The sequence below is a fragment of the Rhineura floridana genome, chromosome 13 (assembly GCF_030035675.1).
Source record: "Rhineura floridana isolate rRhiFlo1 chromosome 13, rRhiFlo1.hap2, whole genome shotgun sequence".
In the NCBI taxonomy this organism is placed as follows: Eukaryota; Metazoa; Chordata; class Lepidosauria; order Squamata; family Rhineuridae; genus Rhineura; species Rhineura floridana.
The window spans coordinates 35,030,120-35,056,696 of NC_084492.1; the positions used below are offsets into that span (position 1 = coordinate 35,030,120).

General features: G+C 45.3%; 1 protein-coding gene across 1 annotated transcript in view; it reads left to right on the top strand.

Annotated features, from left to right (window-relative positions):
- The window catches only part of ATP2C2 (ATPase secretory pathway Ca2+ transporting 2), a 53,667-nt gene that overhangs the window by 13,503 nt on the left and 13,587 nt on the right, over nt 1-26,577 (top strand). Inside the window, exons 3-17 of the mRNA XM_061594687.1 lie at nt 1,624-1,740; nt 3,052-3,141; nt 4,581-4,616; nt 4,708-4,769; nt 9,446-9,554; nt 12,068-12,217; nt 12,590-12,658; nt 12,775-12,850; nt 14,166-14,232; nt 18,393-18,517; nt 19,120-19,217; nt 20,493-20,594; nt 21,212-21,301; nt 24,658-24,759; nt 25,741-25,897. Coding sequence (XP_061450671.1) covers nt 1,624-1,740; nt 3,052-3,141; nt 4,581-4,616; nt 4,708-4,769; nt 9,446-9,554; nt 12,068-12,217; nt 12,590-12,658; nt 12,775-12,850; nt 14,166-14,232; nt 18,393-18,517; nt 19,120-19,217; nt 20,493-20,594; nt 21,212-21,301; nt 24,658-24,759; nt 25,741-25,897 — 1,450 coding nt within the window. The remainder of the gene's footprint in view (nt 1-1,623; nt 1,741-3,051; nt 3,142-4,580; nt 4,617-4,707; nt 4,770-9,445; nt 9,555-12,067; nt 12,218-12,589; nt 12,659-12,774; nt 12,851-14,165; nt 14,233-18,392; nt 18,518-19,119; nt 19,218-20,492; nt 20,595-21,211; nt 21,302-24,657; nt 24,760-25,740; nt 25,898-26,577) is intronic.

Consider the following 26,577-nt stretch of genomic DNA (forward strand, 5'->3'; position numbering starts at 1 on the left):
CCCCTTCCCCCCTTGTTATTGTTGCTTGGTTGGGAATGAGATCCTTGTTAATGCCTTCTCCCACAACAACAGACACCCCTAGGAGCCAATCAGCATGAAAGAGGAAAGTGTTACTGAGAAGAGTCTTCTCAATGGCTGACTCACCTCCTTTCTCTCTGATTGGCTCCAATCAGCAGGAAAGGACAAGAAAGCATGTTAGAAAACTCTTCTCAGTGACTAACATACACCCTTTTCATGCCTATTAGTTTGTAGGATGGTGGAGACATAGGAACCATGCTGGGACCCTGCTCCAAAAAACGTAGGAGATCTAAGACCCCCCTGGACAACTACACCCCTGAACCAAGGAAGAAGATTAGAAAGAGAACATAATATTTTTATGTTCCCATTTTGATTCTTTTCACCCAACCCAGTGGCTCCTGAACATTTTTTCCCATGGACGGCTTGAAAATTTCTGAGGGTCTTTTCTTGACAGACCACTTATTGATTTTTTTTCTTCCTGTTGCAATGCATTGTGCTAGATGCTGTGAATTTTAATTGTATTTGTATCACTTCTTTTATTTCTTATAGATTGTATTTTTATGGCAGTACAGTTTGAAACTGCATAAAGAATTCAAATTGTAATACAATAAAATACAGAAGAAGAAATAAAAATCCAATTAAAAATCAATACATACATTCACTGAGATGGATGTGGCATCTCCCAGCTTCAGCCACAAACCCACAGAGGCGCCGTGGACCACCGGTGGTTTAGGACCGCCGTTTGGGAACCCCTGACCTAATCAGTAGTCATAACATTTTAACTGTGTCCAGGGAAGTGAGAAATTTGCTGTTTGTGTAATGGGTTCTCCCTTCCCCTTTGTCAAATGGGAAAATGAAAGCAGTTTTTTAATTTCCTTATAAAAGTATTTGTATACCGCTATTTTGTTGAAAACATCAAAGCAATCTACAGCACATTAAAAACAACCATCAAATAAAAAGCATTAAGAATACAATAAAAACAAAGATCAGCTGTTGCAAAGAAAGCATTTTCTTAATTGCCTGCATAATCCTGGCAGAACAGAAAGGTTTTCAGCAGGCGCTTGGAAGTTAAAACAGAAGGTGCCTGCTGAATTATCTCCAGCCCCTTCTTGCGGATCTGTAATATTGCAGAAATTAAAAAGCAAAGAAGTGTGATGTTTCACATCTCATCCCACATGCACACGCACACAGAAATCATGCTGGCTCAGAAGCTAGATGGGTTACACGTGACACATTGTCTTGTCAAATTTTGTTTGTTTACTAAAATGTACTTTTCATCCTGCTGTACAATTTGCCAGGATGACTTTATGCCAGGCGTGGGGAGCCTCTGACCGAAGACCGTTGGTCAAATTTCATGCAGGTGGGAAGGAAAGAAGAAATTAGAGAAAGGGAGGGGAGAAATAGAAGGGGGAGAGAGAGAGAGGTAGAAGAGAGAGAGAGAGAAAAGGGGTGGTGAAAAGAGAGAGACAAAAGGGTGGCATGAGAGAGAGAGGGTTACAAGGTCACCTTGGCTCCTCATTATGCAATCCTAACAGATTACTCAAGGGGATTTTAAAAAAGATCCCCTCCATGCAGATTTTAAACAGTATCCTTGTGCCCCCTCAGGTGGATATACAAAAGGGACTTTCTGAAGTGTCAGTGCTGCATCGGAGGATCAAGCACGGCTGGAATGAACTTGTAATAGACAATACCGAGCCAGTATGGAAGAAATATCTAGACCAGGTGAAAATAATTTGGATATTGGTGGGGAAGGGTTTGGTGGATTGTGGGATTTTTTTGGAGGGGTGAGGTAGCTTGCCCCTTCCTCCAGGGTTAGGTTGAGTAATGACATTTGATTTATAACAAACAGGCATATCTAGCCTAGGGGAGTGTGTGTGTGTTTAAAAAACACCCACCAGGAAGTCTTCCCTTTCAGGTCCTCTTCAAATGAATGAGAGGTGATACTCTAACCTTCATGAATGTTTGTTCAACAATTTCTTCAAGTCCTTCCATGATTAAAGTAGCCTGCAGATGGTATTGTTAATGTTGGGAGGAAAGCACCAACATGCGTTACAAGTGACCTGAGCCAATGTGGATAGATAGATAGATAGAAAAGTAATCTGTTCTTCCTTCTGCTGATTCCTCCTCTAAAATGTTTGTTGGTTCTGTAGGCTTTGCTCCTCCCCTTTCTTCCCTTTTCTTCCTGTCTTTGTTGTAACAGGAGCAATCTATGAGTAATTGAGGTTAGCTATACTCCCATGTTCATTGAGCTCCATCCTGAGCCATACTGTGCCCGTACACCGACCAGTGGTTGTCTCTTGCCTCCAGGTTCCACCCCTTAACCACAAGTCAATGTTCCTCTACTTTGAGTGCTTCAAAGATGCTTTGAGGATCGCGGCTTCATGTCAGTGGTGCAGTAGAATCTGCTCCGGTTTTTAGTCCAGGTTTTCAGGGAGCTGTCCAAGGTACTGAAACTCTTTCAAAAATAGGTTCAGCACCTTGGACAGCTCCTTGAAAGTTTGGACTAAACACCGGAGCAGACACTGCCACTGACATGGAGCCACCAGCCACCTCTGTGAGGATGTGTAGAGGTCAGGAAGGGGAAGGAAATAATTTTAAGCCTGACGGCTACATTCCCTTCTGGGCAACCTTGCAAGGGTTGGGTATCAGTGATGGGGGGTGGGCAGAGGCAAAATTGGACAGAGCAATGAATGTAAACGTTTACCTTTGTACAATAGGCTTGTTTCTGCACACCCTTGCACACCCTTCACTATCCTCCATCCAGACAAAGAGACATTAATAGAGCCCACAAGCATGTTGCAACCAGGCGAAAACTCTCAGGGCCTGGGGAGAATTCTGAGGGCCAAATAGAGAGACATGGGGGCCTGATGCTTCCTACTCCTCTAGGGCAAAGCAACAAAGTACCCAGAGATGAAGGGGAGAACCTAGAGCCAGCAGAGGTGGTTAGTTCTGGGCATGATGTGTGTGACAGCTTTTCTCCCACTGTGAACTGCAAAAAATCCCCTGGCACCTTTTTTTTCCCTTTCATCTTAGTTTAAGAACCCATTGATCCTTTTGCTGCTGGCCTCTGCTTTAGTAAGTGTAATAACGAAAGAATACGAAGACGCCGTGAGTATTGCAATGGTACGCAGTTTCTTTTCTTTTGAGTGCTCTATCTTAGAGATGTCAGAACTAGGGACTGTTTTCAATAGTACTGATGAAGGGAGAAGAATATGAAGTGAAGAAATGGATTTTTGGGAGAGGGGAATCGCTCAACACCTGATTTCTTTTTTTATTGATTGATTCAACTTCTTTATAAGATTCTGAAGAAAACATTACAGTCAAACAAAAATCAATCAAAAGAAAACATTGCAGTCAAAAAAGAATCAATCCCCCTCCCACAAGAAATTAGGATTGACATTTAAGCAAGATAACCCAAATAAAATAATGTTGGTTGGTCATCACTCTGACTGGTGCACAACCCACTGGGACAGTCAACACCTGATTTTAAGTGATGGATGGGAACCTTTTTCGGGCAATGGGCTCCTGTGGAAAACTGTTGCGGGCTGCATTCCAGCTGGGTGTGGGGCCATACCCAAAGGTGTGTCAACCCAACCTACACACAATCCCATACCTTTATTTATTTATTATTTAAAATATTTCTATCCCGCCCTTCTGCCCTATAATAGGGCACTACTATTACTAGGTATACTCTGAGAATGACTGGCTACAGCCCACTTTTAATAAATAAATTGCACCTCTCCAGCCAGAAACAGCTATTATAAGCCATGCACAGCAACCATGTTCTCCTCTTCCTGTCTCCCCCACAAACATCCGGTAGCATCTAGATGTGAGTCCCCATCAGCTCTTGTTCAATATTGTTGAGCCTGCTGGATCAGGCCTGTGGCCTATCTAGTCCAGCATCCTGTTTTCAGAGTGGCCAATCAGATGCCTATATAACCTGAAAGCAGGACCTACGCTCAAGAGCACTCTCCCCTCCTGCAGTTTCCAGTCACTGGTATTCAGAAGCATATTGCCTCCGCGTGTGAACGTAGAGCATACGTAGAAGCTTAGTAGCTTCTCGTCCATACATTTCTCAAATCCCCCTTTTAAAACCATCCAAGTTGGTGGATATCACTGCCTCCTCTTGGAGCAAATTCCATAGTTTAACTATGCACTGCATGAAGAAGCACCTTCTTTTGCCTGTCCTGAAACTTCCAACATTCAGCTTCGCTGGAAGCCCCCAAGTTCTAGTGTTACGTGAGAGGGAGGAAAGCATTTCTCTATCCACTTTCTCCATGCCATGCATAATTTTGTACACTTCTGTCATGTCACCTTATTCGCCTTTTCTCTAAACAAGAAAGCCCCAAATGTTGCAGCCTTTCCTCATAGGGGAGTTGATCCAACCCCACTGACTAAGCGGAGCAGGAAGCATGGGGCTCATGCGTTTGACAACAGCCTCCCCATCACTCATCATGTCTAGTTCCAGTGTAAGCCTGAGATAAACATAAACATTCAGTCTCCATTGGCACATGACAATATACCGTGTTCATTTACCTGTCTCCACTGTTGTTGCTGTTTAGGCTGTCATCATCGTGGTGACTGTGGCCTTCATCCAGGTAAGGCCTTTTCCTATAAGCGACACTTGTGGGTGATTTTCCATTCAGGCACAAATGTGCATTGACCAGCGTTGTGCTTCATTCTTCGCAGGAGCACCGCTCTGAAAAATCTCTGGAGGAACTGAACAAGTTAGTCCCCCCAGAGTGTAATTGGTAAGTATCCTATTGTTAAAAGATCCATACATTTTATCTTTGCTGTGCCCAGCAGCTTTCTTCATGCATGTCTGGAGGTGCAAAACTGTGTTTGTGTGTTTCCGGGGGATCCTTACAATCATGAATGCCGCTGGAGCAAGATTCGTAGCCGGATTTACACATACAAAGTAGTCTTATGGTGTTCGGATCATTAGTCTGTAACTGGGGTAGGGAACCTGAGAATCATAGAATAGTAGAGTTGGAAGGGGCCTATAAGGCCATCAAGTCCAACCCCCTGCTCAATGCAGGAATCCAAATCAAAGCATTCCCGATAGATGGCTGTCCAGCTGCCTCTTGAAGGCCTCCAGTGTCAGATCCCACTACCTTTCTAGGTAATTGGTTCCATTGTCGTATGACTCTAACAGTTAGGACGTTTTTCCTGATGTCCAGTCAAAATCTGGCTTCCTGCAACTTGAGCCCATTATTCCGTGTCCTGCACTCTGGGACAATTGAGAAGAGATCCCGGCCCTCCTCTGTGTGACAACCTTTCATGTACTTCTGCCCTCCAGACCTCTAAATCTGGCCCTAAGGACTCTCCTGAGGTCACACCCCTCACTGGTTTGGCTCCACACCCTCCTCAAGTGCATTTGCTGGGCTGGAATGTCCTTGACCTGTGATAATACGTCTTGCAGGGATGCAGAAACCTCAGGCTGTTGAGTAGCAGGAATGTAACCTACTATACGTAAGTAAGAGCCAGCTCCATTATCCCACCCATTTTTGTCTCTGGCCCCATGTGCCCCTGGCATGTGGCCCCCAGATGGCTGCCCATGAGGGAATATGGTCCTCAGCCCAAAAACCCAACAGGAGTTCATTCCTACCCCAGATACCAGAAATCTTTTTTCACTGGAAATGCAAGTGACTGTGTCTTGGGATTTCCGCATTCAAAGCATGTCCTTGCCTACTGAGCTATTGATTGCATTGTGCAAGGGGTGAGATTAGATGGCCTTCAGGGTCCCTTCCAACTCTGTGATTCTCCCCAGTGACATAGGAATCTGCCTTAAACTGACTTCGACCATTTGTTCACTTAGGGAGCAACCCAAACCCAAGATCCACTGAGATGAGTTGAATTTGGAATAGACAGATCTCCAGCTCAGCCGGGGAAGAGGGATTGATTGTTAAACCACCCTGGGAACCGTAGTTCTGTGAGGGGAATAGAGGGACTCCTGACAACTCTCAGCAGCCTTAACAAACTACAGTTCCTAGAATTCTTTGGGAGAAGCCAGGACTGTTTAAAGTGGTATGATACTGCTTTAAATGTATAGCACGGATGTGGCTTAAATGTCGCTGAAGCAGTATCAGATCTCTACTTTCTTATATAGCTGTCCATGCTTGCCCTGCACAGGGTCTGGCCTGAGAGGAGGTCAGGGCTTGCATCATAATAATGCCCTACTGGAGAGGCCATTACCAACAGCCAGAGCTTGGAAACGTTACTTTTTTGATCTACAACTCCCATCAGCCCCAATCAGCATGGCCACTGGATTGGGCTGATGGGAGTTGTAGTTCAAAAAAGTAACGTTTCCAAGCTCTGCCAACAGCCCTCTGGCTCTGCTGCTGTTACTATGTGTTGGCTTGCTGGCCTTCTGGCCCAGAGGAGATGGTCTTGTGAGCAGAACTGAGGAGAAAGAGCAGGCGCTGCGGTTTCCTTGCTCACGATCTCTCTCTACGATATGCAAGCAGTCAGCAAAAATGACAGAGGGGAAGAGACGGCACCAACAGGCCAGGGCTGGTGAAACCCTGTGGCCCTCCAGATGTTGTTGGACTCCAATTCCCACCAGCCGCAGCCAGCATGGGCAATGGTCAGAGGAGATGTGGATTGCAATGCGGAGGTGCTAGTCCTCACCTGACCTTCAGTTGCCTGCATCACTGCTGCATACTGGGGTAGAGAGAGGAGGGGCAGGGGGCAGTGAAGTTGGCATGGGGCAAACGCACCGGCAAAGCCAATCTGGTGCTCCCAGCGGTGTATTTGCACCAGTCTTGCCTCGCTGTTTCCTTGCTCCTCCCCCTTGCTGTCCTGGTAGGCAGCAGCGACACAGATGGCTGGAGGTCAGGTGAGTGCCATCTGCTGCTGGATCAGGCAATGATGGGAGTTGGAGTCCAGCAACATGTGGAACAATGGCGGCTGGCGGCTCCATGTCAGTGGGACAGTGGGATCCACTCTGGGTTTTAGCCTGAACTTTAAAAGTTTGGACTAAAACCCAGAGTGGATTCCACTGCCCCACTAACATAGAGCCAATAGCTGCCACTGATTTGGGAAGGGCCATAGGGGAACCCCACTGGAATTTCTCATTCTCATTCCAACTGAGCCTGCTTACTGTGGATCAACAGACCAGGGCTTAAGACAGCCTTTCCCAACCAGTGTGCCTCCAGACGTTCTTGGACCACAACTCCCGTCAGCCTCAGCCAGCACTGCCAGTGGTCAGGAAGATAGGAGTTGTGGTCCAGCAACATCTGGAGGCACACTGGTGGGAAAGGCTGGCTTAAGAATTACTACATATTTAAAAAATAATACAATCTGCTTGCTCAGGGTAAACCTGTGTCTTTACAGATTATAAATTGTCTTCCATTTGCCTACCGGCCATTTGTACTTTATTTTACTGACTAGAACAATGTGTGTTTAAAGGATCATTGCATGGATCAACGCCTATTTCCTTCTTTGCTAGAAGCACACACACACACACACACACACCCTGCTCGAGCCTAGCCAATGCAAATACCTAGCACCTTTTGTGGTTGTACTTATTACATCCAATTTGGAAGGGTGTCCTATTTGTCTTTCAAGGTCAGCAAACGCTTTGATCGCTTTTTCTTTTCCCCCTTGTTCCTTCCACGTCTCGGCACGCCTTGTAGACAGAAAGGGCAAGTGGTTTGGTACCTTGTTGCACTCCCAAGGCACTGAAAGGTGGTGCGGTAACTTTTTGAGCCTGAGGACCGCATTCTGAGCAGCCTCCCGAGGGCCACATATCAGGGATGGGGAGGGCCAGAGGCAAAAGTGGGCAGAGCAACAAATGTAAATGTTCCCATTGTACTGTAGGCTACCTTCTGCACACACTCACCCTCCCCTCTGCATCCCCCATGTAGGCAAGCAAGAGGCATTCTCAGAATTCAAGGATGCACTGCAACCAAGGCAAAGCACTCCAGGGGGATCCAAGGCAGGGCCGGTGAGGGATGTGGCCTCAGGAGAGTTCCGAGGGCCAGATTGTGAGGACTAGAGGGCAGCATTTGGCCCCCAGATCTGAGGCTGCCCAATCCTGTTTTAACAGGCCCGCCAACAGTCTTTATCTCAGCCTGCATCTGCACTGGAACTATTTTTAAATGTTTTTTTTTATAAGTGGGCTTGTTTTAAAAAGTTTGCATTGCTTTTAAATGTGGGATTGTTCTTAGGCTTTTCTTGTTTTATGGTTGTCATTGTTTTATTTGTTTCCTAACTGTATCTTTTTATTGTTGTAACCTGCCCTGGGACCTTATGGTATTCGGCGGGTAAGAAATCTAAATAAATGAAATTCAACAAGAGCTGGTCAAATTTCCAAGCGGACTGAGATGTGCAGGCAGAACTAGCTCTCCTGCATGCTTCTGGCTTGCAGACACATTGATGGTGGTTGACACTGCCAGCCCAAATGTCAAGTGTTTAAGGATGGAGCCCCACACCCAGAATTTGCTCACTTGTTCCCATACAAAGAGCCTCGCTGAATCAACCCAAAGGTCCATATAATCCAGCATTCACCTAATCCACCTCCTGAGGCAAAGCACTTAATTTGCCTAATGATTGAGCAGGTCCTGAACACATCATGCTTCCAACAATAGATAACTAGATGCCTTCAAGAACCAACAAGGAGGTTTTTAAGGTAATACACACACCCAACTCCTCCCACCGCCCAAGCACGCGAACTGAGGCATAATAATGCCTCTGAACCTGGAACTTCTATGTAGATAATGTAAATATAAATTGATAGATTTATCCTCTGGAATGGCTTGAATTCCCTTTAAAAGCCAACTAAGTCATCATCACATCTTGTGACCATGAGTTGCTTAAGTTAAACCAGAGCTTGGAAAAGTTACTTTTTTGAACTACAACTCCCATCAGCCCAATCCAGTGGCCATGCTGGCTGGGACTGACGGGAGTTGTAGTTTAAAATGTAACTTTTCCAAGCTCTGAGTTAAACTATGGCATTCTCTCCCACAAGGTGTAGTGATAGCCACCCGCCTGGGTGGATTTCAATGAAGTTTAGGCAAATATTAACAAGCAGGGAGTTCCAGGGAATAGATTTCTCGCAAGGGTGGAACAAATATTATACAGCAGGCGTAGAGGAGCTTTGGCTCTCCAAATGTTGCTGAACTGCAATTCCCACCATTCCCAGCCACTGGCTATTCTTCCTAGGGCTGATGGTACTCTAGCAATGTCCGGAGGGCCATAGGTCCCCCACACACCTGTTATGTAGCATTTGTCAAACTGCTAGTTCTGCAGATCAAAGCAATCAAGCAGGTATGTTCTCTTGATCAGAAAGGGCTGTGAATGGAAAAGACAACTGAGATGTTCATGTGCACTACAGTGCATCTTCTCAACAGTCCTCTTCAGCTACTCTGCTTTTCTCATGCAATGCTATTTCTTTGTATTTATCTCTCTGGTGGGGAAAAAACAGTATGAGGGAGGGGAAACTACAACACCTTCTCGCTCGAGAGCTTGTGCCTGGAGATATCGTGTGCCTTTTTATGGGAGACAGAGTGCCTGCAGACATCAGGCTCACAGAGGTAAGGGATGGGTGATTGGATCAGTGCCATACGTGTTCCATACATGGGTGCTTCCATTAGGCATTTTGATACAAAATTCAGTTTGCCGTCTTGTGTTTCTAGTCTTTATGGTTCTGAAGGTTTCATTGAGAACTAGCAACTGGACCCTCTTACAACATACTTATTGTCACACATACCTGCCTATACACTTAAGTCACCTTCTCAGGCCCTTCTCTGGGTAACCTTATCATTGGAGGTGCAGTGGGTGGCAATCAGGGAAAGGGCCTTCTTGGCAGTGGGACCCCAGCTGTGGAATTCTCTCCCGAGAGAGGCTCACCTAGCACCTTCTCTGTGTTAGGCAAAGACCTTTTTTTATGTTCACTATTCCCTTAAGGGTGCTCGTATCTGTATTGATAAAACTCTATGAAAAAATCTGCAATCTTTATATCATCACATTTACACATCACATTTACTGATGTAAATGTGAACATCAGTATAACGCTGCACAGAATAAATTGTTATGCAATGGCATTATTAATTAATTAATTAATTAAGTTAATTAGTTAGCTAGTTAGTTGGTTAGTTAGTTAGTTATTGAATTTATATCCCACCTTTCTTCTAAGGAGCTCAAGGTGGCATACACAATTCTCCCCCTCCCAATGTTATCCTTACAACAAACCTGTGAGGTAGGTTTGGCTGACAGACTGGTGACATCCACAACATACATTTAAAGCACATTTAAAGCACATGGGTTCCTCCAAAGAATCCTAAGGGCTATTGTTTACCCTTCACAGAGCTACAATTCCCAGCACCCTTAACAAACTACAGTTCCCAGGACTCTTTGGGGAAAACTGTGTGTTTTAAATGTACTTTAATTGTATGATGTGGATGCGACCATTGTGACTGGCCCAAGGTCACCCAGTGAGTTTCATGGCTGAGTGGAGATTTGAACCCAGGTCTCCCAGTTCCTAGTCCAAAACTAGGTTGAGATGATACAATGATACTAGATTGAGCATCATTTTTATTATTTTATTTTATTTTATTGCACTTTTAGACCGCCCTATAGCAACAGGCTGTCAGGGCGGTGTACAACAGGATAAAACCACATTTAAAACCAGCGAATGTAGATTGCAACATATAAGTATAAAAACACATTAAAAACAGATTAAGACAAAATTAATAAAAGTTACAATTAATTAACTATATTAAAATTAAAAACTAAGACTAAAATGCCTGGGCAAAGAGGTAGGTCTTTACCTGGCGCCGAAAAGATATCAAAGAAGGTGCGAGGCGTATCTCGTCAGGGAGGGCATTCCATAATTCGGGGCCCACCACCGAGAAGGCCCTAGATCTCGTTATTGCTCTCCGGGCCTCCTTGTGAGTTGGAACCTGGAGAAGGGCCTTCGATGTCGAGCGCAGCGAACGGGTAGGTTCATAGTGAGAGAGGCGTTCCATCAGGTATTGCGGTCCAGTACCGCTAAGGGCTTTATAGGTAAGAACCAACACTTTGAATCTGGCCCGGAAACGTATTGGTAGCCAGTGCAGTTGGGCCAGGACAGGTGTTATATGATCAGATCTTTTAGTTCGAGTGAGAACTGTGGCTGCAGCATTCTGCACCAGCTGAAGTTTCCGAACCGTCTTCAAAGGTAACCCTACGTAGAGTGCATTACAGTAATCCAATCTAGAGGTTACCAGAGCATGGATAACTGAGGCAAGGTTCTCCCTGTCCAGATAGGGTCGTAGTTGGGCTACCAGCCGAAGCTGGTAGAATGCATTCCGTGCCACCGAGGCTACCTGAGCCTCCAGAGACAGGAGCGGATCTAATAAGATCCCCAAACTACGGACCTGCTCCTTTAGGGGGAGTGTAACCCCATCTAGGGTAGGTCGGACATCAACCATCTGGGCAGAGGACCCCCCCACCAACAGCATCTCAGTCTTGTCAGGATTGAGTCTCAGTTTATTAGCTCTCATCCAGACCATTATCGCGACCAGGCAGCGGTTTAGTACATCAACAGCCTCACCTGAAGAAGATGAAAAGGAGAAATAGAGCTGCGTATCATCAGCATATTGCTGAAAACGCACTCCAAAACTCCTGATGACCTCACCCAGCGGCTTCATATAGATATTAAAGAGCATGGGGGACAGAACTGAGCCCTGTGCACCTGCCGTGAAGATCCCAGTCTAAAATCCTGGAGAGCTGATGCCAGTCACAGTAGACAGCACTGAGCTAAACAGACCAATGGTCTGACTCAATATAAATTCCCAGTCTAACACTCAGACCACTATACCAGACTGATGGAATCACATGATTACCTTTTTTGGAGCATTCTATCAATGTGCACACCAAGGGTGGGTGGATATGTGAATTCACCAAAAGCTGTGGCAATCTGGGTGTGCTCCAGGTCCAGAATTATTTTTATAAATTCTCCGAGTTAAACCATAATTAATGAGGAGTGGGGCACAGCACAGAGAACAATTGCAAAACAGGAAAGAGATGAAATGGATGGGAATCCACTCACCCTCACTTTTGTTAGGTTACAGACCTCTTAGTGGATGAGTCTAGTTTCACGGGAGAAGCGGAGCCCTGCAGCAAGAACAACTGCATCTTAGCAGAAGCTGGAGACCTGATGACCCTCACCAATGTTGCATTCATGGGGACCCTCGTGCGATACGGCAAGGGGAAAGTGAGTGGTAAATAACCTCCTTCCATCATCCATAAGTAGTCCATTAGTAAGGGTGTGTGTTTGTTTTTTGTTTTGTTTTTTTAAGCCAGGGTGTGTACTAGCAGCAGCAACTCAAAGTGTGCTCCTGACTCTTTCAGGAGTTTACAGTCAAAATTTGACACTTTTTGAAAAGCATCTGGGACTTTTTACTTTGGAGGAAAAGTGGGTAAGAGCTAACATGACAGAAGTGTGGGAAATTATGCATGATACAGAGAAAGTGCAGGAGTTCTCAAATTGTGGTCCGTGAATCACTGGTGGTCCATGTGCTTCATTCAGGTGGTACACAGATATCTGTATTAAAGAATCATCTGTGCTCTCTTTCCCTTTGTTCAGGGCATTGTCATTGGAACAGGTGAAAACTCACAGTTTGGGGAGGTCTTCAGAATGATGCAAGAGGAAGAGGTGAGAAGGGGTGCAGGGAATGTGGGCAAAGATCTTTGTAGGCTAACATCCATAAGGTCAAACTTTGATTCTATGTCAAAAGGATTTTTATTTCTTCCCTTCCCTCTTACATCAAGACCCCCAAGACTCCGCTGCAGAAAAACATGGATAAATTGGGGAAACAGCTTACTCTAGTTTCTTTTGGCATCATTGGTGAGTTTTGCTAAATGCTTTTTTCTTAACAATCCACAACTTCTTAAAGAACCTGTTCTTGCATGCCAGTGGGGACCATTCTTTTGAGAGAGACCCTCTGTGTGTGTAGCAGGGACAGGGGAGAAATTCAGCTCAGTTTGCATTTAAAGGTGAACTTAATTACTGTGCACTTCCTGAAACACTCTGCAAACCAAAACACACCCATCCCTTCAAAATTTGCAATTCTCCAAATTTTGCAGTACAACTCTCCAGCCAATGTGTACAAAAATGCATTTACTAGGGTACTCCAGGTTTTCAGGAGCTGTCCAAGATGCTTGAGCTCCTTAAACCAAGACAGCTTCTTGAAAGTCTGGACTAAAACCTGGAGTGGATTCCACTGTCCCAATGACACCCCACTGGTATCATCCCCCAGCCCCCCCCTTCCCAGTGTTGCATGTGGAAAATCTGCAAGGACTTCTACTTCCACTCTCTTGGATCTAAGTAGACCCCACCGTGTGGTCAGGGATCCCAGGAGGAGTCTATTTGTGTTCAAGCAAATGTGAGTAGAAGTTCCCTGCAGACCTTCCCCACACAACACAGGACAGATTGGGGACTGGGACAAGGCATGAGACAAATGAGGTCATTGGGGTTGGGGCTAGCGGGTGTGTACCCCTATCCTTAGGTTGTATCCAGTGTTGGTTCTGCTCAGAGTAGATCCACTGAAATTGATGGACCTATGTTCGTTATGGACACAGGATTGTAGCCAATGTTAGTTCTACTCAGAGTAGACTCTTTGGGTTGTGTCCAACTAACATTTACTCAGGGTACCCATAGAAATGAATGGCCATGACTAATTTAGGTCCATTAATTTCAGTGGGTCTACTCTGAGTAAAGATTAGTTGCCTACAACCCAATGGGTTTACTCTGAGGCTACATCCACACCAGACATTTATTCCACTTTAAACAGTCATGGCTTCCCCCAGAGAATCCTGGGAAGTGAAATTTGTGAAGAGTGCTGAGAGTTGCTAGGAGACCATTATTCCCCTCACAGAGCTCCATTTCCCAGAATTCTCTGGGAAGAGGGGCTGACTGTTAAACCACTTTGGCCATTGGAGCTCTGTCAGGGGAATAGGAATCTCCTGATAACACTCAAGTCCCCTCACAAACTACACTTCCCATGATTCTTTGGGGGAAGCCATGCCTGTTTAAAGTGGAATAAATGTCTGGTGGCCTGAGCAGAACTCACATTGGAGACAACCCCGTGCCCGCCCGCTGAGAGCCTGCCTGTTCCCAAATGTATTTGTGATGTAACCACTTTAGCTTCCCCCTCCCCCAGGTTTACTTATGCTGATTGGTTGGCTGCAGGGAAAACACCTCCTTGGCATGTTCACCATTGGAGTCAGGTGAGAACTGGAAATGTATTTTATTTTCATGGAAGGAGAACAAAACAGGAAATACACTGCTCCCAAAACAGTGTGTGTGCATATTTTCTGTCTCTCCGAATATAGATACAGCATGTATGGAGAGCAGGGGTAAGGAATATGGCCCTCCAGGCCTCTCTATCTGGCCCTTGGGCCACACCCCTCACCAGCCCTGATTTGTACCTTCCTTGGGCATTTTTATCTGCTTGGAATGCGTCCTTGAACTCTGATAATGCCTCTTGCCTGTCCGGATGGAGGATAGAAAGGAGTGTGTGTAGGAACTAGTCTATTGTACAAAGGTAAAATGTTCCTTTTTTGCCTCTGGCCCTGCCCACCACTGGCGTGTGGCCCCTGCAAAGTTGCCCCGAACAGCTGAAAAAAGTCCCTTACCTCTGATAGAGACAGACAGACAGGTACACACAGTGGGAGTTTTTTGGTAAAAAGGAGATGCCAGTATTCATATCTTGACAAAAGTGCTGCGGATGCCAGCACAAAATGGCTGCAATGGGAAACCAAAAAAGAGGCGATGCTCCACTGTGCCAGTGAGTACTCACAAAAATATCACTGGATAGTACACACATTACACTTTCTTTTTATTTAATGACTTTTGATTATGTTGTATAATGGACAGCGGCAGCTGGTGGCTCCATGTCAGTGTAGCAGTGGAATCCGCTCTGGGTTTTAGTTCAAACTGTCAAGGAACTGTCCAAGGTGCTTCACTGAAAGGTTGGACTAAAACCCAGAGTGGATTCCACTGCTGCACTGACATGGAGCCACTACCCACCACTAACAATGGGTAAAAATGATAGGCTTTGGAAAGACTTTAGTTTGTAATTAGAGTCCTCTTCTGGTGTCTAAGAGTGCATGTAAGGGATCAAACTGTGTGCCTTTTCTATGTGTATCTTTTTCTAGCCTTGGGCATGTTGAGCAGTTGGAATCCCCCCTCACACACCTTCGATTGGGAACGATGGTTGAATGAAAGTCAAGAGCACAGCATGTTGGGACATTGCAGGGGGTGGTGGTGTCTGGATGTGTGCCCCCTCCCCACACACATCCACCTGTATGTCTGAAGAGGGATCAGGAGATGGTTGTAACCACTTGAAATATATTTCTGTATACTGTTAATTTCAATGAAGTGTACATCCAAAGTGGGGCTGGGAAACCTGTGGCCCTCCAAAGGTTGTTGGACTCCATATCCCATTAGCCCCAGTCAGCATGTCCAATTATCAGGATGGTGGGACCAGTACCTCAGGACGATGGGACTTGTATTATGGCAGCATCTAGACTGCCACTGTTTCCCCAGCCTTGAGTTAAAGAAAGGTTTGCTCTGCGGCTTGAAGGCCTGCTGTTTGAGAAATATTGAGCAATACAAAGGCAAAAATCTCCTCAGGGAAGATGGGTAATCTAAGATCAAGAAGTCCTGTACTTTGTGTTTTTGCTTCCTGCCTGTGTCAGTTTGACCCTGGCTGAAGATGTTGCTTATAGGAATAACAACAAAAAGGCAAACAAACTGAGAGTCCCTTGTTTAATTGCATGGCATACATCACTGCTTAGGAGAAATTGTCATACTTGAATCCAGGAGCTCAATGCCTATATTAGGCGAGTTTCAAAAGCAGTTTGGGCATGTCTTGAGGATGGTGTGAGTGGACAGCATTCCTTCCCCACTTCTGTCCCTGCAAGGAAACGTTGACCTCTCTATACAGATATTAGCCTTGCTGGCCATATCTCCCTATCCATTGAAGAGCTGGCACAACACGTCTTTATAGGTTATATGGTAGGTGGCGCTCTTATCAAATTCCATGTTCCATCTGTTTGCATAATACCTGGAAAAAAGAGTCCATAGCATCAGAGAATTGTACTGTCAGAATCACTGTTGGCAGAAGAGTTGCAGCAGATAAGGCTAGCAACATGTGACAAAGTCTCTACAGACATACGTAGATGACTGAGTATTTAGAAGGGGAAAGACAGATTTCCTGGAAACTGCAAAGAAACAGAGTAGGAAAGTGTCGACGCTGCTGAATGAAAAGTACATCAAAGCTTGAGCCATCTCAGTGAGTCTTTTTCTTTTTTTCCTGCACCGTGCCTTGATCCCCAAATATGTATGGATGTTGCCTTGCTCTGTATTTCTTTGTTCACCAAGATTTGAGCTCTGAGGCACAGAGCAGGGCTTTTACAGTAGTGGCACCCAGGCTATGGAATTCTCTATCAATTCTGTCAGTCTGGCCCTTAAACTTTCTATTTTTCGATGGCAGACAGAAAATATTTTCATGAGAGACAAGGGAAGGGAGACCTCTAGTTTATGAGCCACGTCTCTCTTACTAGACCCCTAAATCTTATCCCTGGTATTTCGGGTGTGTCCCACCCACTTTGGGCTTTGGTTCCACTCGCTGCTGCTACACACCTTTGCCCACTTTCCTGCAAAAGAATGTGAGCTTTTTGTGGGGGAGGGAGGTTCCCCACCCCATGAAAAAGAACTTTTTTCTTCAAGAGTACTTCAGAGTCAACATATAAAGAAATCAGACCAAACAACTAAGCTTAAAGGCCTTCTTGAAAAAATAGATATATTGGCCTTGTAGGTTCCCTTGAGAGGACATTCCACAAAGTTGGTACCACAATGCAAACAGCCCTGCTTCTACGTGTGCGATAGGCATCCACCAAAGTCCATTGAGAAGAGGCATAGGAACACAATGCCTTATAATGAATGAGACAATTGTTGGCGAGTGTGCGTTGTTGCGTGAAACAGCATACATTATGTTGGAGTTAAGTTGAGCAAGAAACTTCTTCAGAACATTAGAGCATGTTAAGAGTCTTTTATTAAGACATTATGGCTTAAGGCTTAAGAGTAAATACATGTAGAGTTTCTTCAGTCATCCCCCCCTCTGGTACATCTCTCTCCAAAGGTAAACACAAAAGACAACCTCTCAGTTCAGAGGCAATATTCAGAAGACCAGCCTCACAGATCAGAGGCATAAATCAGAAGACACAACTTACAGACTCTGTTAGAACTTTCCCAGTCTATCAGATGGTTACCATAGCAACGGCCTTGGCAGTCCGTTCCCAGACTGGGCTAAGACGTAAATCCCCCCTAGTTACAGTTTTGCAGACTTGATGGAAAACTACTAGGCCTCATGCCAACAAGCCCCCCTTTTTCCCATCATGTCTGTCAATTACAAAAAAAATCTCAACAATATATCTCCACAATACATAGTCATACAGTAATACATTTCTACAATACCTCTTGCAATACATTTCAGTACATTGCATCATACATTTTTAGTTCAGTACAGTTCAAAATTACATCTCAGTACAGTTCAAAACTTTATTCACTCAAACTTTGGTTGAACACATGTCAAATAAAGTGTCTCAGGATCCATTTCTACAACTTTATTCATTCCAGGACTTGTTATTAATCCCATGGTAAATCTGTCAGGCGGTTTGCCTAAATTTGCTCTTGTAGAGCATCTTAAAGGAACCAGAGCTTCGGCTCTCTCTGCCCCCCCATTTGTGCTTGTACTTGTGCTTGTGCTTGGCACCGCGTGCCCAGGATCTTCCATTTCCGCAGCTTTTCGTTTCTTTGATCTGCGTTTCCCACAAATGAGCTCATTTAATGCATCTCTGAGAGGAATTTGTGTACCTTCCACTTTAATGTCAAGGTTTGGCTTAAATGTCTGTGCTTGTGTTCGTGTTTGTGTGTCATCTGTTCCTGTAAGAATAACTGTCTGCCTTCGATCCCAAGGCTTTTCTGAGACTTTAATGCTTCTGCTCAGAATTAACGGCTGTGTTTCTGGACACCAAACTCTGAAATATGCATTCTGAAATCCATTTAGCTCAGTGTATTGTTTACCTGACTGGCACGGGCTTTCCAGAGTTCTATACAAGGTTCTCTCCCAGCCTGGCCTATGGATGTCAGGGATTGAACCAGGGCAGATATTCTACCACTGAACTATGGCCCTTCCCCTAAACTGAGCAGGAGCTCAGGTGTTGTCTGAAGTGTCCGGGGGAGAATATCCGTGAAAAGGCAACTCTTAATGCACATCAAGATCAGGGTACTAGAGCAAGTTGATGCGTGCATATACTTCCTTACAGGAGTTAGTGACAAAGGTGGCGTATAACACCAGTGCTAAATGATTCTGTGTGTGCAGCTTAGCAGTGGCGGCTATCCCAGAGGGCCTCCCCATCGTGGTCACGGTGACCTTAGTACTGGGCGTCTTGAGAATGGCCAAGAAACGAGTCATTGTGAAGAAGCTGCCGATTGTAGAAACTCTAGGTAAGAGCTTCACGTCCAAGGAAGCTGGTCATGGGAGTGGGGCCTTCTAAACCTGGACTTGCTAACTTTGGGTCAAACTGATTCCAATGCAATTGTTTAAACTCGCCCATGTAGTATGAGGGAGAGGTTTTTCTCCCTCTCTCATAGAATCAGGGACCATCCAATGAACCGGAATGTTGGAGAATTCAGGATAGGCAAAAAGAAAGGACTTCTTCACACAGTTGGACTATGGAATTTGCTCCCACAAGAGGCAGTGATGGCCATTGGCTTTAAAAGAGGATTAGACAAATTTATGGAGGAGAAGGCTATCATTTGCTACTAACCCTGATGGTTCTTCCTCCACTGTTGGAGACAGTATGCTCCAAATACCAGTGAGTGGGAATCACAAGAGGAGAGAGTGCTGCTTAGTTCAGATCCTGCTTGTGGGCTTCCCATGGGCATCTGGTTGGCCATTGTGAGAACAGGGTGCTGGACTAGATGGGGCTTTGGTCTAATCCAGCCTGGCTCTTCTTATGTTCTTATCAAGTGCATTTGAGTGCTTACCAACACACACACACACACACACTCAATCTCAGTTCTGACAAATCCTTCCCTTTTCTAAGGCTGTTGCAATGTTATCTGTTCTGATAAGACTGGGACCTTGACAGCCAACGAGATGACCGTCACTCAGCTTGTCACCTCAGATGGATTCAAAGCAGAGGTACAGTCAGCGATTTTGTGTTTTGCACAAAGTTTTCATTTGTAATACAAGACAACCCTGAACTTATAAAGCCACTTGACTGCTATCACTCTGATCTCATATTTTTATGAGTTTCTCCATGGTATTAATTAGTAGTAGTATTTAACACAGAGGCAGTAACCCAGAGATGGGCTTTTTCATTGGTGGCAGAAGTGTTGTGGAATGCCCTCCCAACTGAAATATGAAATAACCCATCCTTATTGGCATTCCGCCGGCTCTTGAAGACACACCTGTTTAGGTAAACATTCCCCTGAAATTGAACTTCTTGATCCAACTGTTTTAATTGCTTTTTCAAATTTTTAATTGTTATGCTTTTTAATTGGTTTTATGATGAAGCTGAGGTTATCATACTTTGGAGACATAATGAGAGAAGACATGATTCACTAGAAAAGACAATAATGCTGGGAAAAACAGAAGGGAGTAGAAAAAGAGGAAGGCCAAATAAGAGATGGATTGATTCCATAAAGGAAGCCACAGACCTGAACTTACATGATCTGAACAGGGTGGTTCATGACAGATGCTCTTGGAGGTCGCTGATTCATAGGATCACCATAAGTTGAAATCGACTTGAAGGCACATAACAACAACATTGTATATTTTAAATAGGTTATTAACATTCAGATGGAATTGTTTTATTGTGTTATTTTTATTATGTTTAGGTTTTATATTTGTCTTCCTGCTTGTAAACCGCTTAGAAGACATTTTGGCATATAAACAGTATATAAATAATCTAATTAATAATAATAACAATAATAATTCAATTTATTTGTCACTTGATTCAGAACTTCTCTAGGCAACTTACGTACACGATTAAAAACAAGGATCAAGTTTAATAATAAAACTTACACACACACCAAAAAAGATATAACACAGAAAGAGCAAGTATCATATCCATATTCCCTCAAATGGGAAATATCTTAACCTGGCACCAAAAGGATATTAATGTCAGCACCAGACAGACCTTGCTGGGGACAGCATTCCATAGATGGGGAGGCCACAACCAAAAAATGCCCCCTCCCTTGCTGCCACCCATAAATCATTAACTTTCATATCCATCTGGGCTACAAATTCACTTTGCCCATTCACTGCAAACTAGCAAGATTTCTGCCAGCACTCCTTCATAAGAGATTGGCGTCTCTTAAAAGTTTCCTTGTCTTTGCAATGTAAATAATGTCAGCTTGTGGCTGCACAGTGGGATCTTTTATGGTTGGCTCTTCTGGATTTATCTCCTCCTAGGTGACTGGGGTTGGCTATAATGGAGAAGGAAACGTCTGCCTCTTACCCTCCAGAGAAGTCATCAAAGAATTTTCAAATATCTCTGTGGGAAAATTAGTGGAGGTAAGTTATTGCATGTTGTTATTATTGAAATAATTATTTCAAAGAAGGAGCAGTGTTGATCTGATGCATTAAAATAGTAGACATGGTAAAACCTCTGATGTTGACCTAGAACGGGGGCGGGCCACCTTTTGACTGTTGAGAGCAATAGTCCCTTGGGGGTAATCTGTGAGGAGGAGGTACATGTTAATAGTGGGTGGGGGTCAGTGGATGAAGGCACCCCTTTTCTCTGTCTTTGCTACCTTCTCTCTCTTTCTGCCTCCTTTCAGTCTGTCTGTCTCCCTTTCTGACTCCCCGTCTCTGACACCCTTCTCTCTCACTCTCTCTCTCTCTCTCTCTCTCTCTCTCTCTCTCTGAGATACATCCTCTTTCCCTCCCTCCCTGTTCCTCCCCACCCTCCGCGTGCTGATGGAGGAGGGACAGGTCACTCTTTCCAAAGGTCTAACCTGATCACTTGCAAAAGGCTTTTGAATGAGGCGACACCTGGCCCAAACTGCCACTATGGACCTTGAGCTCATCCTTGCCTTCAAGCAAGCAGTCGCTGGTCTTAACAGACAGCTATTTGTTTATTCCTTTTTCACTTCCCCTGCAAATGACATGAGTAAATGAATCTCTTTCAGGCTGGCTGTGTTGCCAATAATGCAATCATCAGGAAGACGACTGTAATGGGACAGCCAACTGAAGGGGCCTTGATAGCCCTCGCCATGAAGGTAGGACGGTTGTTGCAAGAGCCACACCTGTTAGATTTAGATTTTATTGGCTCTGTTTAATTTCTATAAAAACAAACAAAACAGCTTGCCTTATAAAGATTGCCAAAAATGGGAGTGAATTTAGTGACCAACTGATCTGGTAATTTTATCAGTAGCAGAATTAAACCAGAATTATGGTTATCTGTGTATTTTAAATTAAAGGCATCCAGAGATCAAGCTGACCTGGGGATCTTGGAGGTCCAAAAACTCATTTAGATTTGTCCACAGGTAAACATGCCTAGTGGAGATGATTATTTTTTGGTCCCTTGGACTGTGTCGTATCATAAAAGTGTTTTTTCTTAATCTTCTCTCATAGGTCTTGAATTCGGCAAGTTAATGTTGTTAGGGATGCTGGGTGAAAATTCCTTTGTTAAGCAGCGGAGTGATTAACGATAGCCTGGGACTTCAGCTGAAAGTTCCATCAATGGGTTAGGAGATGGTCTCCCAATTGTGTGCTTTGAAGGAGAGAGATTAGAGCGGGACTGGGGAGCCTCATATTGGGTGGTGGTGGTGGAATGTGGCCCTCTAGGCCTCTCCATCTGACCCTTGGGACTCTGCCCAGGCTGCTACCCCTCCCTTAGCCAGACCTCTCACCAGCCTTGCTCCACACCCTTTTGCCTGCCTGGAATGTGTTATTGAACTGTGATAACCCTCTTGCTTGCCTAAGAGGATAGAGAGATTTGGGGAGGGGGGGATGCATAGAAACCTCCTTACTTTTGCATGACTGGCGTATAGCCTACTGTACAAAGGTAAGAGTTGAATCCGCTCTGCCTACTTTTGCCTCTGGCTCCGGCCACCACTGGCATATAGCACTTCCCTGAAGGTTGTCCCTAAGGGAGTGCAGCCCTTGGGCTGAAAAACATCAACCCCCTGCATTGGGTTGAGAGACTATCGGGTGGCGCCAAAGAAGCGAGCAAGGGGGCAAGGGTCCCCCCCCAAACAAGGAGCTCATCCCCCACCTAGTATGTTTCACCCTCCTAGAAATATATTTTGCCTCTTCTGTGCCCCCCAGATTTTTTTTTCTGGTGCCGTTGCTGGGGAATATTGACACCCAACCCTCCAGCTGATGTGTGTGCATGAAGAAATACCCAGTTTGCGATTGATTGATTGATTGATTGATTGATAGGTTGATTGATTGGTTGGTTGATTGATTGATTGATATCCTGCCCTTCCTCCTAGCAGAAGCCCATTTCGAAGAGACACAAACAAAGGCAGAGAGTTGAGAATTGAATGATGGCTTAAAAGGGAACTTAAGGGAGCAGGGCTTCTCCCCGAGGATCAGTTGTGGCCTAGCACCCTGCTCTCCAACCTGGGTCCCCAGATGTTGTTGGCCTACAACTCTCAGCATTCCCAGTCAGCTTAGCCACTGGTCAAGGTTGATGGGACTTGTGGTCCAATAACATCTGGGAACCAGATTGGTAACATGGACCAGACGGTCCGAACATATAAAACCTATTCTGGCCTGCTTGCATTGACTGCCTGCATGTTTCCGAGCTCAATTCAAGGTGCTGGTTTTGACCTATAAAGCCTTACACGGCTTGGGACCACAATGATGGAACGCCTCTCCCGATATGAACCCACCCGTACACTACGTTCAAGATCAAAAGCCCTCCTCCGGGTGCCTACTCCAAGGGAAGCTGGGAGGGTGGCAACAAGGGAGAGGGCCTTCTCAGTGGTGGCCCCCAAATTATGGAATGATATCTTTGACGAGGTGCGCCTGGCGCCAACACTGTTATCTTTTTGGCGCCAGGTCAAGACTTTCCTCTTCTCCCAGGCATTTTAGCATGTGTTTTAAATTGTTTTTATATTGTTTTAAATTTTTAAATTGTGTTTTAAATTGTTTTTAAAATATGTGTTTTAAATTGTATATTTGTTTTAATGTTTTTGATTGTTGTAAACCGCCCAGAGAGCTTCGGCTATGGGGCGGTATACAAGTGCAATAAATAAATAAATAAACCCAAGGCTGAAGAACCCTGGCCTAGCAGATCTGCTGCCTTACAAGGGCCTGTTGTTTCTCCCATTTCTGCTCTACTTCAGGGATGGGGAACTTGTGGCCTTTCTGCCCGGCCAATAATTGGCAATGATGGAAGTTGTAGTCCAACAATATCTGGAGGGCCGTAGGTTCCCCATTCCGGCCCCAGATAATCTTCAACAGATGCTCATTTTAAAAATGTTCCTTCCATAATGTTTAAACGTGGATCTCAGTGGCTCCAAAACGGTATAACAGACTTAAACCACTTCTAAGTCATTTCCACTGTCAGAGCCTCATATTCCCTTCCTGTGGCCCATGTTACGTGGGGCTGATGGGATTTAGGACATAAGAACATCAGAACAGCCCTGCTGGACAGGCCAGTAGCCAGTGTGGGGCAGTGGTTAGAGTGGTGGACTAGGACCAGGAGACCAGGGTTCAAATCTCCACTCAGCCATGAAGCTCGCTGGGTGACATTAGGCCATTCACAGTCTCTCAGCCTAACCTACCTCACAGGGCTGTTGTGAGGAAAAAATGGAGAGAGAGAACAGTGCACCCCACCTTGAGCTCCTTGGAGGACAGGTGGGATATAAGTGTAAGGATAACTAAATAAATAAATCTAATCCTGGATCCTGTTCTCACAGTGGCCAACCAGATGCCCCAGTGGGAAGCCGCAAGCAGGACCTGGGTGCAACAGCGCTCTCCTCACTTGCAATTCCCAGCAACTGTCATTCAGAGGCATTAATGCCTTTAACAGTGGAGACAGAGCACAGCCATCATGGAGGGCCAAGGGGTCACCATCCCTTTCCTACTCGTTCACTTGTAACAAAGCAAATGTTACAAAGTCACTGTAAGTTTCCTAGGATGCCTCCTTGAAAAGGAAACCAAAGACCTGGTAATGATGTCTTGAGAACTCCTAGCCATGCGGGGAACAGGGAGGGTGCAACTATATTTAAAGATTGCCTGAGTCGCCCTTCAAAAGCACAGGAATGCAGGGACCATCGGGTCAGATCATTGGGTCCATCTAGTTCAGTACTGTCTGCACTGACTGGCAGCAGCTGTGCATGGTTTCAGGCAGGGGGCATTCCCAGCTCTACCTGGAAACACGAGGGATTGAAGCTGGGACCTTCTGCATGCAAAGCAGTTGCTCTGACACTGAGCTGGCTTCCGCCCTCTCCCCAAATGGGGAGATGTTCAACAAGCATTTAATTGTTCAAGTTCAGCATATGAAATCTGTCCGATTTCAAATTAAAAGGTTGCTGTGTTCCTTTAAAGCTCTACCACTCATGTATGTATAGAATTATTATGCGCTAAAATCCTGCCCCTCTCTTTCTTCTTTGCTTTTTAGATGGAACTGAGTGATATAAAAGACATTTACATAAGGAAGAAGGAGATTCCATTTAGCTCAGAGCAGAAATGGATGGCAGTCAAATGCTCTCTGAAAGATCAGGTACATGAATGCAACTTTATTATTGTTATCTATACAACAAACAATGTTAAAAAAAGAATATTCACTGTTGGAATCAATTTTCTGATTAAAGATGCTCATATTACATTTTTATCCTACCCTTCCTCCAAGAAACTCACTCACCCCCACCCTGGGTTTATCCTCACAACACTCTTGTGAGGTAGATTAGAGTAAGGGAAATGAAGTGCCTGTTCCAAGGTTACCTTAAGAGTTTCATGAGTCTAAATGGGAATTCGAACCTGGGCCCATTCCCAGGCAATCAAGATCTACCCTCCTGTAACTTAAGTCCATTTAGATATAGTTCTGCCCTCCGGGCAGTGATGAACAAGTTTTTGCTATATTCTATGCAACAGCTCTTCAAGTATTTGCTTTTAGGAACATAGGAAGCTACCTTATGCTTGTTAGAGTCTCTGTCTCTGTCTCTGTCTGTGTGTGTGTGTGTGTGTGTGTGTGTGTGTGTGTGTGTGTGTGTGTGTGTGTAGTGCAGCGGAGTGCAGAAATAACTGGTCTGTTAAGACTGGTCATTGAAAGAATAAAGAAACAAAGTTTATTACTAAAAAGAAGTAAAGTCAGCCATGCAGCCTGCACTCAGGGGGCCATTACTCACTCACTGAGAACAAAGACAGGACGAGAAGGGAGGAAGGGGAGGAGCAAAGCCTGCAAAAGCAACATATACTTTAGAGGAGGAATCAGCACAGGGAAGAATAGATTGCCTTTATGTCTTTTTTCCCCCACTGCTTCAGGTCACAAGTAACATGAATTGGTGCTTTAATCCCAACAATACTGAGTCAGATCATTGGTCTGTCGAGCTCAATATTGCCGATTTCAGGGTTTCAGAAAGCAGTATCTCCAGCCCCTACCTGGAGATGCTGGGTACTGAAGCTGGGCCCTTCTGCCTGCAAAGGAGATGCTCTACCACTCAGCTATGGCCCTTTCCCAATTGTTCATTTTCTTCTTTCACAGGAGCAGGAAGAAGTCTACTTTATGAAGGGGGCCTTTGAAGAGGTGATGCAGCATTGCACTATGTTTAACAGCGGTGGCATCTCCCTTCCACTGACACCACAACAGAAGGCTGTCTATGTTCAGGAAGAGAAGCACATGGGATCACTCGGCCTACGGGGTCAGTTGATGGCTGCAATTCATTACACCCCTATCCATGTTTGCAGGGCAGGCGCCAGGCATGACCGGTCCCTTGGGCACCAGCCTGCCGCAGGCCCACAGCACTGTACAGCTCAGCACCCCCTCCTGATATAGGCAGTGCAGAGCTTAAATAGGACCTTCTGCCCACTTTCCTCTCACGTCAGTGTGCGCGCTGTGAATGACCGCCTGACATCAACAAAATGGCAGCAGAGGCATCAGCTGCTTAGGGACACCCCCACTGCCATCTTGGGTGATGGCAGGCATGTGCATTAACATGCTAACGCAACAGGTGGGTGGGGCGGGCTGTCTTATTGAAGCCCCCGCTGCCTGCATGGGGTTTGTGTGCATGTGTGCCTGGGAGCTCCTCTCTGCAATCCGCAGCAGAGTCTGGTTGCTTAGTGGGAGTGCCACACTCCCACCCTAAAGAGGGGCCCCTCAGGGGTCCCTCTGGGCTGCAGGGGCCCTGAGCCAGGGCCCAGCCTGGCTGCCCGCTGATGCTGGGCCTGCATGCTCGAGTCCTGTGTGAGTTAACAAATTGGGCAACAGAGCTGCAAACTGCCCAGCTTGTTCCTCTGCATTGCACTCCCTCACCAGACATCTGGATGTTGCAGAACAGAGGAAGCAGCCTAATGCTTGATCCATCTAGCTCAGTATTGCTGA